Source organism: Artemia franciscana, unplaced genomic scaffold (genome assembly GCF_032884065.1).
Source record: "Artemia franciscana unplaced genomic scaffold, ASM3288406v1 PGA_scaffold_36, whole genome shotgun sequence".
Lineage (NCBI taxonomy): Eukaryota > Metazoa > Arthropoda > Branchiopoda > Anostraca > Artemiidae > Artemia > Artemia franciscana.
In genome coordinates this window covers 661986-676865 of record NW_027062672.1, presented here as the reverse complement: position 1 = coordinate 676865, position 14880 = coordinate 661986, and the positions used below count along the sequence as shown (strand labels likewise).

General features: G+C 34.2%; 1 protein-coding gene across 5 annotated transcripts in view; it reads left to right on the top strand.

Annotated features, from left to right (window-relative positions):
• The window catches only part of LOC136041735 (NGFI-A-binding protein homolog), a 183924-nt gene that overhangs the window by 140695 nt on the left and 28349 nt on the right, over positions 1–14880 (top strand). For all 5 annotated transcript variants that reach the window (XM_065726484.1, XM_065726483.1, XM_065726485.1 and 2 more), the window contains one exon: positions 7481–7583. In XM_065726484.1, the coding sequence (XP_065582556.1) occupies positions 7481–7583 (103 nt within the window). The remainder of the gene's footprint in view (positions 1–7480; positions 7584–14880) is intronic.

Here is a 14880-nt window from a genome sequence, read left to right as displayed (position 1 = left end):
AAATCCTGCGCCCTTTTCATTGAATTCTTCTTCCCCCATGACAGATTCCTCCAAGGAAATATCCTCCAACATAGCCCCCTCCCCTCATCCCCACCCCCAAACAAAATAAAATCCCCCTGAAAACGTCTGTAAACTTCCCAATAACCATTACTATATGTAAGCACTGGTCAAAGTTTGTAACTTGCAGCCCCTCCCCCAGGGATTGTGGGGGAGTAAGTCATACCCAAAGACATAGTTATTATGATTTTCGACTATGCTGAACAAAATGACTACCTCAAAATTTTCATTCGTTGACTTTGGGAAAAAAATGAGGGTGGAAGGGGCCTAAGTGCCCTCCAATTTTTTTGGTCACTTAAAAAGGGCACTAGAACTTTTCATTTCCGTTAGAATGAGCCCTCTTGCGATATTCTAGGACCACCTGGTCGATACGATGACCCCTGGGGAAAAGAAACAAAAAAAAAACAAATAAACACGCACCCGTGATTTGTCTTCTGGCAAAAAATACAAAATTCCACATTTTTGTAGATAGGAGCTTGAAACTTCTACAGTAGGGTTCTCTGATACGCTGAATCTGATGGTGTCATTTTCGTTAAGATTCTACGACTTTTAGAGGGTGTTTCCCCCTATTTTCTTAAATAAGGCAAATTTTCTCAGGATCGTAACTTTTGATGGGTAAGACTAAACTTGATGAAACTTATATATTTAAAATCAGCATTAAAATGCGATTCTTTTGATGTAGCTATTGATATCAAAATTCATTTTTTTAGAGTTTTAGTTACTATTGAGCCGGGTCGCTCCTTACTACAGTTCGTTACCACGAACTGTTTGATAAAATTATTTAACTGGATATTTCGAACACATATACAGTGTTCATCATCAGCAGTAAAAGTTTTACTGCTGATGATGAACACTGTATATGTGTTCGAAATATCCAGTTAAATAATTTTATATCTATTCACAGTCAATAAAAAGGTATCATCCCTATTTTGAACTGTTTTACTTTTGTCTAAATTATTTAAATTTTTATGGAAAAGGTCTAAGGGCTCTAAACCGTGTTTCGAAATGCAAACCACATCATCCATGAATCTGCCCCAGAAACAAGGGGAGAGCCTAAAACTGTGTATAGCGGAGGTTTCAATAGATTTCATGAAGAGATTTGCCATCAAAGGGGAGAGAGATGCCCCCATAGCCAAACCAAACACCTGTTTGTAAAATTCACCTCTAAAACCAAAATAAAGAGAATATTCATTTGCAAGGATAACCAACTTCATAATGACTTCAATCTCCAAACTAGCCATGGTTACATCTTGTATCAAATCAAAGTGCTTTTGTAATTTAATCCTTAATATATCTTCGCACTTTTTCACGTTACAATTTGAATACATGGACACCACATCAAAACAACAGAGAATTGAATTCTCCTCCAATGTGAAATTTTTTAACTTATTAGTAAGATCAGTGGAATTTTTCATATATGATTTTTGTGTTCCTAAGAGTGGACGCAATGCCACCGACAACCACTTTCCTAATTTTGCCACTGGTGATGAGGAAGTTGATACAATGGGATGGAGGGGGACACCCGTCTTATGAATTTTGGGTAGACCATAGATCATGGGCGCGGAACAATCTCTTGGATAAAATTTATTATAAAATTGTGGGGTAATGTGTAAATTATTTTTCAGTGACTCCAATTCCTTTCTTATCGACTTTACATACTTATCCGTAGGATCGAAATCCAATCTTTGTAAATAGTGGTATCCGAAGAACTTTCATAAGTGATGCGAATTAGCAACTTTGTTACATTTATTATATCTTTCTTTCCATCTCTCTATTTTTTCCAATATATAAAAATAAAAAATAAAACCCTTTTTGCCCCCTGGAACTTTAAACCTGAAACCGCTATTTTCTAATATTTGTCTTTCGGTTGATTAAAAATTATTAAGTCCTTAGAGCAGTACCATATTTTCATCAGTGTTGCCACGTTGCGTAAAAATAAATAAGCAAAATTAATTGGTTGAATTTGTCCGTAAAAATTCCACGGACTTGAAAATTTTAACATTTTTCACCCGTAAGGATTCAAGCATTGACAACCTCTCGATTCCTAAAGACAACTACACTTTCAAAGAAAGCTAGAATTTCTTAATTGATTTGGTCCAATCAGTGGCATCAATTCATTGAAATATTTGGGGGGGGGCAATGTTGTTTTTTAATCCATAGATTTGGTGCTTCTATAATATTTTTCAATTTATTCAGCGAAAATGTATAAAAAAACAGACATTTTTTATGAAAGGTATTTCTGAAAATCTGTGGGAAGCAAAAAAAATTCAGTTGGCAAATGCCTTATCCCCGCACTTGACACTATTGGGTGCTATACACTCTATATATTTTAATTTATTTTAATTAGAGCCCACTACTAAGAAAACTGTGGAATTGTATAAAGAAAATCACTTTCATTAAAAGTTGAATTTCTGATTTCTCCCAATTGTTGAAGATAAAATATTTGCGTAAATTTCCACTTAACCAATTCAACAATCAGATTTCATTTTCACCGCTCGTGGTACATCAGCATATCAGAAATGATATAAAAACTGTGACAATATGTCATTGAGCTTGATTGATTACTTTTAATACACATTACGAGGTTGCAATTCTGATAGATAGATGGGATTTGGATGAATAGCAAAGTTTAAAACGATCCAATGTGTATTCTATTGGTTGATGAGCTGGCTTCTCTTGCCAGAACTGATAGATTGGCTTCTTCCCGTCTTTGATTGGCTAATTTCGTATAAAAGATTTGTCAATTAATTGACAGGTATGTAATTTGGCAGAACAGTTGCGTTTATTGTCATATGAATATATGTCATATATATGTATGACATATATATGTCATACATACGAATATATGTCATATGAATATATGAATATATATTTATTGTCATACCTGAAAACGTTATGTATGTAATTTGGCAGAACAGTTGCGTTTATTATCATTTGTCATTGAGACTCCGCGAATCCAAATATCAGTGTCATATGTAAAAACACCACGGACAAGAGGAATCACCGACATTTGGAAATTCCACCAAATAAGGCGTGCCAAGCATGGCAGAACCGTGTCAAGCGTTGTGGGAACCAATGGTGGAATTATACGGTGCCATTAGCACTCCGAAACGTGCACCAGGTGGTAAACAGTGAGTAACCCCTCAAATAAATATTGTGTCAGAAGCGTAGGCTTCTAAAGCTGTAGGCTATCAGAAGCGTAGGCTTCGTGGTGTAAAAACACCACGGACAAGAGGAATCACCGACATTTGAAAATTACACCAAATAAAGCGTGCCAAGCATGGCAGAACTGTGTCAAGCGTTGTGGAAACTGCTGGTGGGAACTAATGGCGGAATTATGCGGTGCCATTGGCACTCCGAAACGTGCACCAGGTGGTAGAAAGTGAGTGACCCCTCAAATAAATATAGTAAAGTATTGTGTCAGAAGCGTAGGCGTAGAGTTTTGAAAAATACTCCGGTAAAAACTGTTTTCTGTTTAAAGCACTTTGGATCAGAAGTTTTTTTTTAACGAGGAGGCCGGCTGAACCCCTCTCGCGATGTGCTCGTGATGTGGCTCGGACGCTTTTTTCTAAAGATTACATCCTCATGGTATATAGGGAAGTCTCAATATTTTCATTTGAGTGGGGGTTTTGTCAAAACACCAGGATAAGCTGTAGCATAAGAACTTTATACGATGTGTTAGAATGTTTGTAAATTTCAATGTTCCGGAACACACCTCTTTGTGCTTACAACTAAATAAAAAAAAAAACAAACAAGTTTTTATTAACTGAAAGTAAGAAGCGACATTAAAACTTAAAACGAACAGAAATTATTTCGTATATGAAAGGGGCTGTCTCCTCCTCAACACCTCGCTCTTTACGTTAAAGTTATTTATTGTTTTAAAAATAGTGAGAAAGAGTAAAAATTTCTGTTCATTTTAAGTGTTAATGTCGCTACTTACTTTCAGTTTAAAACTTTGTTTTTAATTTATTTTCATAACGTTTTTGAATTAATACAGGTTTTGAATTTGGCTCACCGTACATGAATAATTAAAACAAAATTTTTCATAGTAATTTTACATTTTTTTTTTTTTGGCTAAATAGCTTTCTCAAAATTTTGATCTGACGATTTTGAGAAAAAAGGGACGAAAGAGGGGGCCCAGTTTCACTTCAATTTTTTAGCTTATTTAGAAAGGGCACCAGAACTTTAATTTTATTTACGAACGTTTTTAATAACAATAAATATACGTAAATTACGAATTAACTTACGTAGCAACTTTTATATTCGCATATTTTTATTACGTATATTAGGGGGTTCGCCTCCCTAGTCAATACCTTGCTCTCAGCACTAAAGTTCCAATTTTGTTCCAACTCTTTAAGAGTTTCAATCCACTTGTCCTAGCTGAATGGATTGGTGCGCTAGATTTAGGATCCGTTGTCCAACAGGCCGAGGGTTCGAATACTAGTGTACCCAATTATTAGGTCTGGGATGGGGGCCAGTGACGTGACTCAGTAAGCTCAGCCAGAATCTACCCAGCTCTAAATGGTACCTGGAGAAATCTGGAGAAGGTATATAGGGAGGGTGTGCGAAAGCACAGGGTGGTTGGCCGGCCACACCCTTCCATTGCACTTCGTGACTGGAGTGCCAAGAAACAGATATCTGCACCGCCAGTAGGGACTGTAAAATCCAATGCCATATTCTTTACCTCTTTTTCTTTCATTCTTTAAAAATGATCCCTTAATGACAAAGACCATTTAATTAGACTAAATAGCTCTTATAAAAGTACTAAAAAACCTTTGCGTAAAGAGCGAGCTATTGATTAGGTGGCAAACCCCTCATATACGTAATACTTTCTGTTCATTTTAAGTTTTGAGGCTGTTGCTTACTTTCAGTTGAAAAAAACTTATTTTTTTATTTAATTTCTGACCTTTTTTTTAAATAATGGTGGGAAATCTGGCACCCCCTTCATAGCACCAAATTATATAATCCCAACGCAATTTGGCGCGATTTACACCCCACTCTATTTGGAACTTCATTCTTTAATATTTCTAATGAAAATTCTAATTCCTTTAAATCTTTTCTTGAGGCTTTTACCCACCCTTGGGGAAGTCTTGCTTCTCCTTTGGCCCCAGTAAGGTTTCTAAATAGAAAATTTTTACCAACCTATCATCCATAAGACCTAATAAAGATATCCTAATCAGTTAAGCTTTCTTAACTTAAGCAGATAGTGCTCCCGCCCTTTCTAAATCTTTCGAGGATTCCCCGGTTTTTCCAAAAACCCGAAAGTGGTTAATGCCAGCTTTGCCTCTCAGTTAGACTATCTGTCTTGGCTTTGTCTCCAATTGGCCAACGGCTTGATGGCAACACACGCCATTGGCCAATTGGAGATAAAGCTAAGACAGATAGTCAGAGTGAGAGGCAAATCTGGCATAAGCCTTTTCCAGGATTTTATGAAAATGATGTCATTTTCACTTGTTGATAGATTATCATCCATCCATCCTAGGGCAGAGCTAGGGTACATAGGCGTAGAACTAAGGAATGATAAAGATTTGATCAGAATCCTGATTCTTGCAGAAAACCAGCGTTCATAAATCCACTAACGTTAGCATAAAATAAAAACTGTTATATTTTGTTGACACTAATTTTTGGGGACATCTTGGGGCCTAGTTGGTGCTAGTGCAGTAGTTGTCCTCATCAGTAAGAAACACCATAAGATTCTGAAAACAACTTTGTTTTTTTGAATTATCACTTATGTCATATCTAGAATCATTTCACTTTACTTTACCCAACTCCTCCTTAATGTTCAAATATAGTGCCGAAGTTATATATTCGCCCTGCGTTTTGCCGTTGCTTGGTTTGCCCTTGTTTGCCCTTGAATTGCCCTTGATTGTTTGCCCTTGAATTTATTAGAAGAAAAGAGTGATGTATGGGAGAATTCATCGAAAATATATAATTTTGGCTATGTATTTGCGCATTCTGGGGGATGGGGTAGGGGTGAAGAAAGAACCTCTTACTAATCCCAAAAATAATTCGAGACCCATTCTAGAGCTTGTGGTTGAATCCAGCAAAAAATAAGGGGAGAATTTATTTTCTAAATCTAGGGAGAAGTATTTTTCAAACTTAAGGGAGGGTAGTTAGGGATTTGTCGTTTTTTCGCAATGAACATATACAAAACATTTTTCAATGAAACTACCCCAAAAAGATATTTTCCAAAATCTAGAGGAGTACTTGCCCTGTCAACCCTCGTCCCAGCTGATGCCACTGTCACAAGCAGAATTCTGGCAACACCGCTATTTAAATTTGAACCATCCCATTTCTAGGAAATTCGATTGTGGAAAGACAGCACAAAGGTTCTTAACCATTCAAACACGAACCATAGCATGTTGACATCTTAATAAAACACGATTTATGTTAATTATTACCAATCAAACTAAGAGTTCAAAGAAGAGATGCACCTGGTCCCGTTTTTTTATTTTATAAAAGTTAATACGAAATTTGACGTGTTGATACCCTGTGTTACTTCAAAAAAAAAATTGAAAAATAACCTTTGCGTGTCTATAGCAAATAACAGACAAGTCAAGCAAAAAAGTAGACTATCTAACAATGAGGTTGCTTTTTTTCTTACGACAAAGAGATTTGAATCGCTGATTGCACTGCGGAATTGCAATCTCATTTTTTAACTATAAAAAAGGTCAGACATGTGACCTTTTTTTTTCCACCAATCATATGATAATGTCCATTAAAAAAAGAATTTATAAAGTCAATGTCTAGATTTTATGTTATTTATGGTTCTTCTCTCTTTGTCAACTTTTTTTTTGTCGACTAAAAAATCTATATTAGATACTGTCTTAGATGCAATTCAAAAATAAGATAAAGAGGCCAAATTCTTAGATCTTGCCAGCTCCTTTATGATATGATATAAAAAAAAAAAAAACAATTTTTACAATTTTTTTAACTGAAAGTAAGGAGCAACAATAAAAATTAAAACGAACAGAAATTACTTCGTATATGGAAGGGGCTGCTTCCTCATCGACGTCCCGCTCTTTACGCTAAAGTTTGACTCTTTATCTCAACTCTACTTTTTAAAACAGTAAAATTCTGTTTTAAAATTCTGATATAATAAATTATATAATTTTTTTGTATTTGGGGTTGAGGATCTCTTTCTGCAATGGTGCCCCCTCCTAGTTGACTTCTCGTTTCTTAAATGGAATTTAGCCCAGAAGAGGAACGCAAAGGCTAAAAATTTTTCGGTTGCAGGAAATAAAATAAGCAAGTGTTTTCAAGACTATTGCCCAGAGTTTGTGAAGGAGATAATTTTTGGATTTTTATGGACGGGATTTATACCTCCTCCAAAATCGCTTCCCTGATTTGAAAAGAGAAGGAACCTATTGATAACAAGATGGTAGTAACTTGGAAGAGGAGTACAATTTTTTTTTCCTTGCAGGAAAGAAAGTAAACAAAATGGAAATTCTTCGCCAAATCAACAAATAGGGTCTCCAGACACGTTGGAGTCAAGACTGTCATCAAACGATGCATCACCTAATCCGGTTTGTACATTCTAATTCCTTTTTTTCTTACTAAATAGGTAGTGGTAACCGTAAGTCGGGGATATGTTGTTTCTCAAACCACCCTTCCAAAACCATCTTTTTTTTATTAATCATTGACAGGAAAAAAATAAGTTGTCTAGATCTTGTCAGCAACAAAAGCACACTAGGTGATCATATAACACAATTTTATAGACAGAACTCGGAGTTTTCAAAGGACCCATCCCTCAAGGAATTTTAGGGAAAATTACTTTAAAAGGCGGTGAAATGTAGAGAGTTGTGCCTAAATCGCACTCAGATTGAGCTATCGTCATCCTTCTTGCGCAAAATCCCCCCTTCCTTCTCGTGAAGACCTAGGTTGTGTTCCAAATGATATCACAGAGACATATCTTTTTCAAGAAAGATGCTTTGTACATCCGATGAATTTTATTACGCTTAGATATGCAACCAAAATTTGGTTCGTCCAGATTTTTATATATAATTTCCGTTGGCAAAATTTGCTTGCTAGAATTTTTATGTTAAGTTTAAAATTTTAACCCAACTTTATTTTGCACTCACAATTTTTGCACAGATGCTGAAGGATTTTTTTCGAACTTCTGATGTTCCAAAATTAGGGCCGTCCAGATTTTTATATATAATTTCCGTTGGCAAAATTTTCTTGCTAGAATTTTTATGTTAAGTTTAAAATTTTTAACCCAGCTTCATTTTGCACTCGCAGTTTTTGAGGCTTAAGGATTTTTTTCGAACTTCTGATGTTCCAAACGATTATTACATACCAAGTTCTTAAGAGAAAATATATCATTTCATATTCAAGTTCAGTGTCGAAGCCTCCATTAGTATTACATGTTTTAATTTTAGATTTCAAAAATTATTTTTGAAAAATGTTATTCCTTTGCTTTTTAAGGCTAGACCACTGTTACTAGGATAAACTTCGGATTATTAGTATTTTGAATATAAGAAAATAGACTAATTGGAAGGCTTTGGAAAGTTTTTCGTGCAATTTTGCATTGATAAATTCCGAAGTTCAATTTTATTTCTTATTCTCGCAGTTTTAGTGCAATGATACTATGATTTTTAATTGTAGGATTTTTTTTACTTAAAAAAAACACAAATTATTGTACATAATCTATGTGTAATACTACTACTACTACTAATAACTCACTTCAGCACCAAGCCGCCAGAGGCCAACACAGCCAAGTACGCTCCTCCTCCAACCTAATCTATTTAAAGCCTCCCTCTTTACACCCTCCCAGGAAGTTCCCATTTCCTTTAAATCTTTATTTATGACATCCTCCCAACCCAGACAAGGACGACCTGCTTTCCGTGTAGCCCTAGACGGTTGGCCAAAAAGGTCAATCTTCGGTAATCTGTCATCCTTCATCCGTAGAACGTGGCCTAGCCATCTCAACCTTTCTTTCATCATAGCCCTAGAAAGCGGGATTGAACCACACTTTTCGTACAACCTACTGTTTGAAATACGGTCAGTCAGCCGGGTACCCAGCACAATCCGTAGGCAATTTCTCTGGAAAATATCTAGTAAATTTTCATCTGCTTTTTGGAGTGCCCATGCTTCAGAGCCATATTTGACCACTGTCATCACTGTAGCTTCCAATATTCTAATCTTGGTTTGTAGGCTTATCTTTCTATTCTTCCAAACTTTTTTTAACTGTGAAAAAACACCCTGAGCTTTAGCTATTCTACTTTTAACATCTTCACTGCTCCCACCATCTTTACTAATAATACTACCAAGGTAACTGAAGCTCCCAACCTGATCAATATTTTCGTTACCTAATGTCACCTGTTCATTTTCACTTATTCCTAGCCTTAGTGACTTAGTCTTCTTAGCATTAACTTTCAAGCCTATTTTAGCACCCTGAACTCGTAAAACCTCTAGAAATTCATTCATTTTGCTCACACTTTCATCTAATATGCTTAAATCATCAGCATAATCTAAGTCCAGGAGCGTTCTTCCTCCCCATTTGATTCCATGGTCTCCAATTGCCTTTCCTGTGCTCCTTAAGACGAAGTCCATCAAAATGATCCATATAAAGGGGGATAGAACACAACCCTGCTTAACTCCTGATTTAATACAAAACCAGTTGCTAACCTCATTTCCTACCTTAACCGCAGCATTATTATTCTCGTACATAGCGCAAATCACTTTAATGTATTTTTCTGGTATACCATATAACGATAAGACCTCTGTTAACGCTGTTCTATCAACAGAATCGAAAGCTTGCTCATAATCGATAAAACTAAGGACCAAAGGTGTTTGACAACGAAGGGACTTCTCAATTATTAACCTAAGAGTGAAAACATGGTCGACACATCCTCTACCTTTTCTAAAACCGCATTGTTCTTCCCTTAAAACTTTGTCTACAGCATGTCTCAGTCTAAAAAGTATCATATTACTCAGTAATTTGCTACCTACAGAGACCAGAGTAATGCCTCGATAATTACGACACTCACTCTTGTCACCTTTCTTATACAGTGGTTTAATTAAGGTTTTCCTAAAATCATTGGGTACTTCCCCTTTTTCAAAAATCATGTTCATAATCTTCAGTAGCTTATTCCTAACCTCAGAGCCACCATATTTAAGAAACTCATTAATTATACTATCAACACCTGGGGCCTTATTATTTTTTAATCCTTTTAGTACTGTCGCTAATTCTTCCTCACTAAACAAATCTTCCTTCACATCCAAGGTATCACAAACTTTTTCATTTTCATCTATATCTTTTCCTGCAACTGTATCTCGGTTTAGCACATTCTCAAAATGTTCCACCCATCTTTCTTTAACGTTTTCCTTATCACTAATTGTGGCCCCATTTCTATCTTTAACTGGGACTAGTCCGGATTGGCTACTCCCTTTCAATTTATTAACATGCCAGTATAATATTTTACTATTATGTCGTCTAGCCGCATCTTCCAGATCCTCAGCAATTTTATCCATCGCCTCCACTTCATATCTCTTTAGTTCATATTTTAATGCTTTCTCCACTTTCTTTACATTCCTTTTGTTTTCATACGACCTATCACTCGGATAATTCTTATACAAACCCCTTCTACTCTCTATTAAACCTAAAGCTTTTTCACTAATATTCCTAGTTCCAGTCTTAGCACTCTTCCCTAGGACACCATCAGCAACTTCACAAATTGTTTTTCTGAAATTATTCCATCCATCTTCAACGTTATCAAATTTTAAACCCTCAAGTTTAGTACTCAACTGTTCCTGGAATTTTTTTTCTCAAATTTTCATCCTGAAGTCTACCAACATCATAACTTTCCGGGAGAGAGTTACCCTTCCGAAATTTCAGCTTTAAATTAACCTTAGACACTACTAGATGGTGATCTTTACTTTTAACATCAATAACGGCACTCCTATACACCCTAGTATCTTGTATTGATCCTGCTAGTCTTCTGTTTACTATAACATAATCAATAAGGTTTTCTGTCTTACCATCACGTGAATACCATGTCAACTTATGGGCCATTTTGTGACCAAACACCGTATTGGTTATAACTAGATTGTTATACCTACAAAATTGCAAAAGCCTATAGCCATTACTGTTTTCTTTTCCTACACCAAATTTACCTAGGCTAGGATACCATCTATCCCTATTTCTACCAACCTGGGCATTAAAATCTCGAAAAACATAATTACACTTTTGAATTGAGCATTATAAAACTGTGTTACAACACACTTTTACACTGTTTAAACTGAAACATACTTCTTATTTGATTTGCAGAAATCAAATTTGCAAGGTATTGGTCAAGAATATGCGTTCAATTGTATTCAGTTGTATTTCTTGTTCTCGTAGTTTTAGTGCAATGATACTATGATATTTTATCGTAGATTTTTTTGAATTAAAAAAAAATCACGAATTATTGTACATAATCTATGTGTAATAGGAAAAATATAATTACACTTTTGAATTGAGCATTATAAAACAGTGTTACAACAAGGTTCAAGGTTCAAGGTTCTTTTAATATAACCAAAATATACAAAATATTAGGTAACTCAAGGCTGAGAGTATAGCTCGAATGCAATTGAGCTACCTTTAAACAACACTAAATATGCACAAAAATTAAAAATAAATAGTTCTCTTAACCAATCTTGGCAGAAATAAATAAAAAACAAACCCGTGCCGTATGACACCATTTCCATCCTCCGCGCACCATTTTGAGACACAATTAAATTTACAATTTAAAACCAAGTGAGTCATAAGACATCTGGAGGCCTCATGGGCGAACCCCGGAGACCCAACCCAATACTCAAAAAATAATAAACATCCTTAAAAAAAACAGCCATTTTTTCATATTATTTAGATTTATAACTTTCAATCAGCTTTCTTTTCAACTTCCGTCTTATAGCATCTATGCTTACATTAAAATCAATCTCATTTTTCAATCTTTTAAAACACACTTTTAAACTGTTTAAACTGAAACATACTTCTTATTTGATTTGCAAAAATCAAATTTGCAAGGTATTGGCCAAGAATATGCGTGATGGAAGAAGCCTAGTGGATTTTTTCTAATCAGTGTAAAAGGTTTTATTAAATTGGCCTATTTAACCGAAGAAAGTTCAATCTTGATGCTTTATATAATATAATTCATGTATATAATATAATTTCCACAGAATAGATGATATTCCACTATTAATACTATTTTTAAGAACTATATCAGCATTAAACTGAAGCCGTCTTGCTAGCTTAGCGTGTCCAAAGTAACTAAATAGTCAATTATAGTTCATCAATTTTTTGTAGAGTTGTGAAAAATTGTAATTATACATGGTAGGTGTCAAATCTTATATATTATATCCAGCATGGTGTTGAAACATATTTATAAACAAATGTTTATAAATGTTTATAAATGAAAATTTTTGTTTCGAAAATATAAACTTCCATCCTGGATAATATTTCTCTGAAGCAGAGTTACTGTTCTTAACGATTACTGCTAAAAAAATTCCAAAAAAGACATTTTTCAAAAAAGTAAAGGGTTAAGTTAAACTAAAGTTAAAGTTAAAATTAAGTTAAATTAATTAAGTTAATTAAATTAATTAAATTAATTACATTAAATTAAGTTAAACTAAAGGCCAGCAGAAATAAAGTCAAATAACTAAAACATAGAACGAACAGAAATTATAAATTAACGAGACCATAAACGAACAGAAACTACAACAAAAAATCAGATAAAACTTGAAAGGAACATAAATTACTACAAACTTGAATAAGGCTAATAATGCCTGGATGCCCAATTTTCGGTAAAAGACAGTAAATTAGGAGTAAAGGGGAGTCCCAAAAGGGACTTCTTTTTTCTAACTTTCTTAGCCACTTGTGTATTTGTTGCTGAAAGATTTCTTTTTAGAAATTTTTCCACCTAGAAAACACACTGAACAAAGTAAAAATAAAGAAATTTCTATATTTCTAATTTTGAAAACTAATCACCTAAACACAGTAAAAATCTTCGAAAAAGAAATTGTATTGTAAAATTAATTGAATAAAAAATATTTGCAAGGGAAATGTGAAAAGATGTCTGAAAGTTAGTAGCCAGTAAATTACCAGTCCCCACCCTAACCCACCCCAAAGTTTTAGACACTAATTGAGTTTCTTTTCTAATTTAATTTCTAATTGTATTCTAGATTATAGTTCTTGATTTACCTGATATCAGGGGTGCCAATTTTGATAGGGAGGGATATGGGTGTAGTGAAGGGTAAGAAAATTGCGCCCCTGTATTTTTAACGGTATATGTCTCAAGATTTCATTAAAAAACACCCTAGATTTGGAAAAAAATTATCTTCATATAAAGAAAAAAATTATGCCCCCCCCCTACATTTTTTTTTGAATTGGCACCTCTACACTGAACTGAAACACACTGAACAAAGTAAAAATAAAGAAATTTCTAATTTTGAAAACTAATCACCTAAACACAGCAAAAATCTTCGAAAACGAAATTGTATTGTAAAATGAATTGAATGAAAAATATTTGCAAAAGAAATGTAAAATAAGATATCGTAAAGTTAGTAGCCAGTAACTCACGAGCTCCCACCCCACCCCACTCCAAAATTTTCGGCACTAAATAAATTTCTTTTCTAATTTCATTTCTAATTGTATTCTGGATTATAGTCCTTGATTTACCTGCAATCAGGGGCACCAATTTGGCGAGGGAGGGACATGGGCGTAGTGTAGGGTTTCAAATTGCTCCCCTGGATTTTTAAAGGTATAGGTCTCAGGATTTCATTAAAAAACACCCTAGATTTGGAAAAAAATCTTTTTGTATCTTCATGTAAAGAACAAAATTATGCCCCCCTTACATTTGTTTTTGGCAACTGTACATGCAATATAATCTTTACATAAAAGCTTTTTCGCCATATTTATCGATCTAAAAGTTAAGTAAATATTGACATATTTATTTGTTCAAACTTTTACCTCAACTTTTTCTCTAAATTTTACCTCAGTTTCTCTAAGGAATAACAAGATTGAAAAACGTTGCCTGGGTCCCTCTATTTCATTTTATTTAGTTTTTCCCTTCTTGATAGGAAACTTTTTCCAGGGAGACTCTCAGAGTGAACTAGATAAGGTTCTAAAAAGAGTCTGAAGGAAGAGATGGTTTCTTTTTTCCATCTCTTTTTAGTTATTCCTGTAATTATTCTCAAAAAGCATTTCTTCTGTCACAATTTGTTTCTAATTTTTATGGCAATGATTCAAGGTGTTTCTCAAATGTTACAAACGAAAGTTAAACTCAAATGAAATTTGATTAAAATAGACAAAATATCAAATAGTCACGAAATAATCCAAAATATCAAAGAAGTTATATCTAAGCTAGTTAGTTTCTTTGTTCAATCTTTCTTTTTAGTTATTTCTACAAAGGGTTCTGTCGCCAAATTTTTGTTGTAGAAAACTTTCTGTGAAATTTTAAATACGAAATGAAACTGATAATAATAGAGAGGAATATAACAAATTCCACGAAACAATCACTAAACGTCAAAGATAACCCTTGCTTGCTGAAAAATTTAAGCATTATCATGTTTTGAGTCACCATTTTAGGTTTTTTTTTGCAAACTAAACAAATAAAAATGAACGTAAGAATAGAAATAAAAATGAATAAGAAACAGAATGAACCTATAGAAATAGGTTCATAATAGAAATAAAATGAACCTAACGAACTCTTGGGGTAGCTTGCTTAATGTTTGATTTAAATGGGCGCTTGAATGGTTCGAGTATCAATAAGCGTGTTTATTTTTGCAAAAAAAAAAAAATCTGGAAAAAGTAAAAAATTTAAAACCCAAAACTACAGTGGG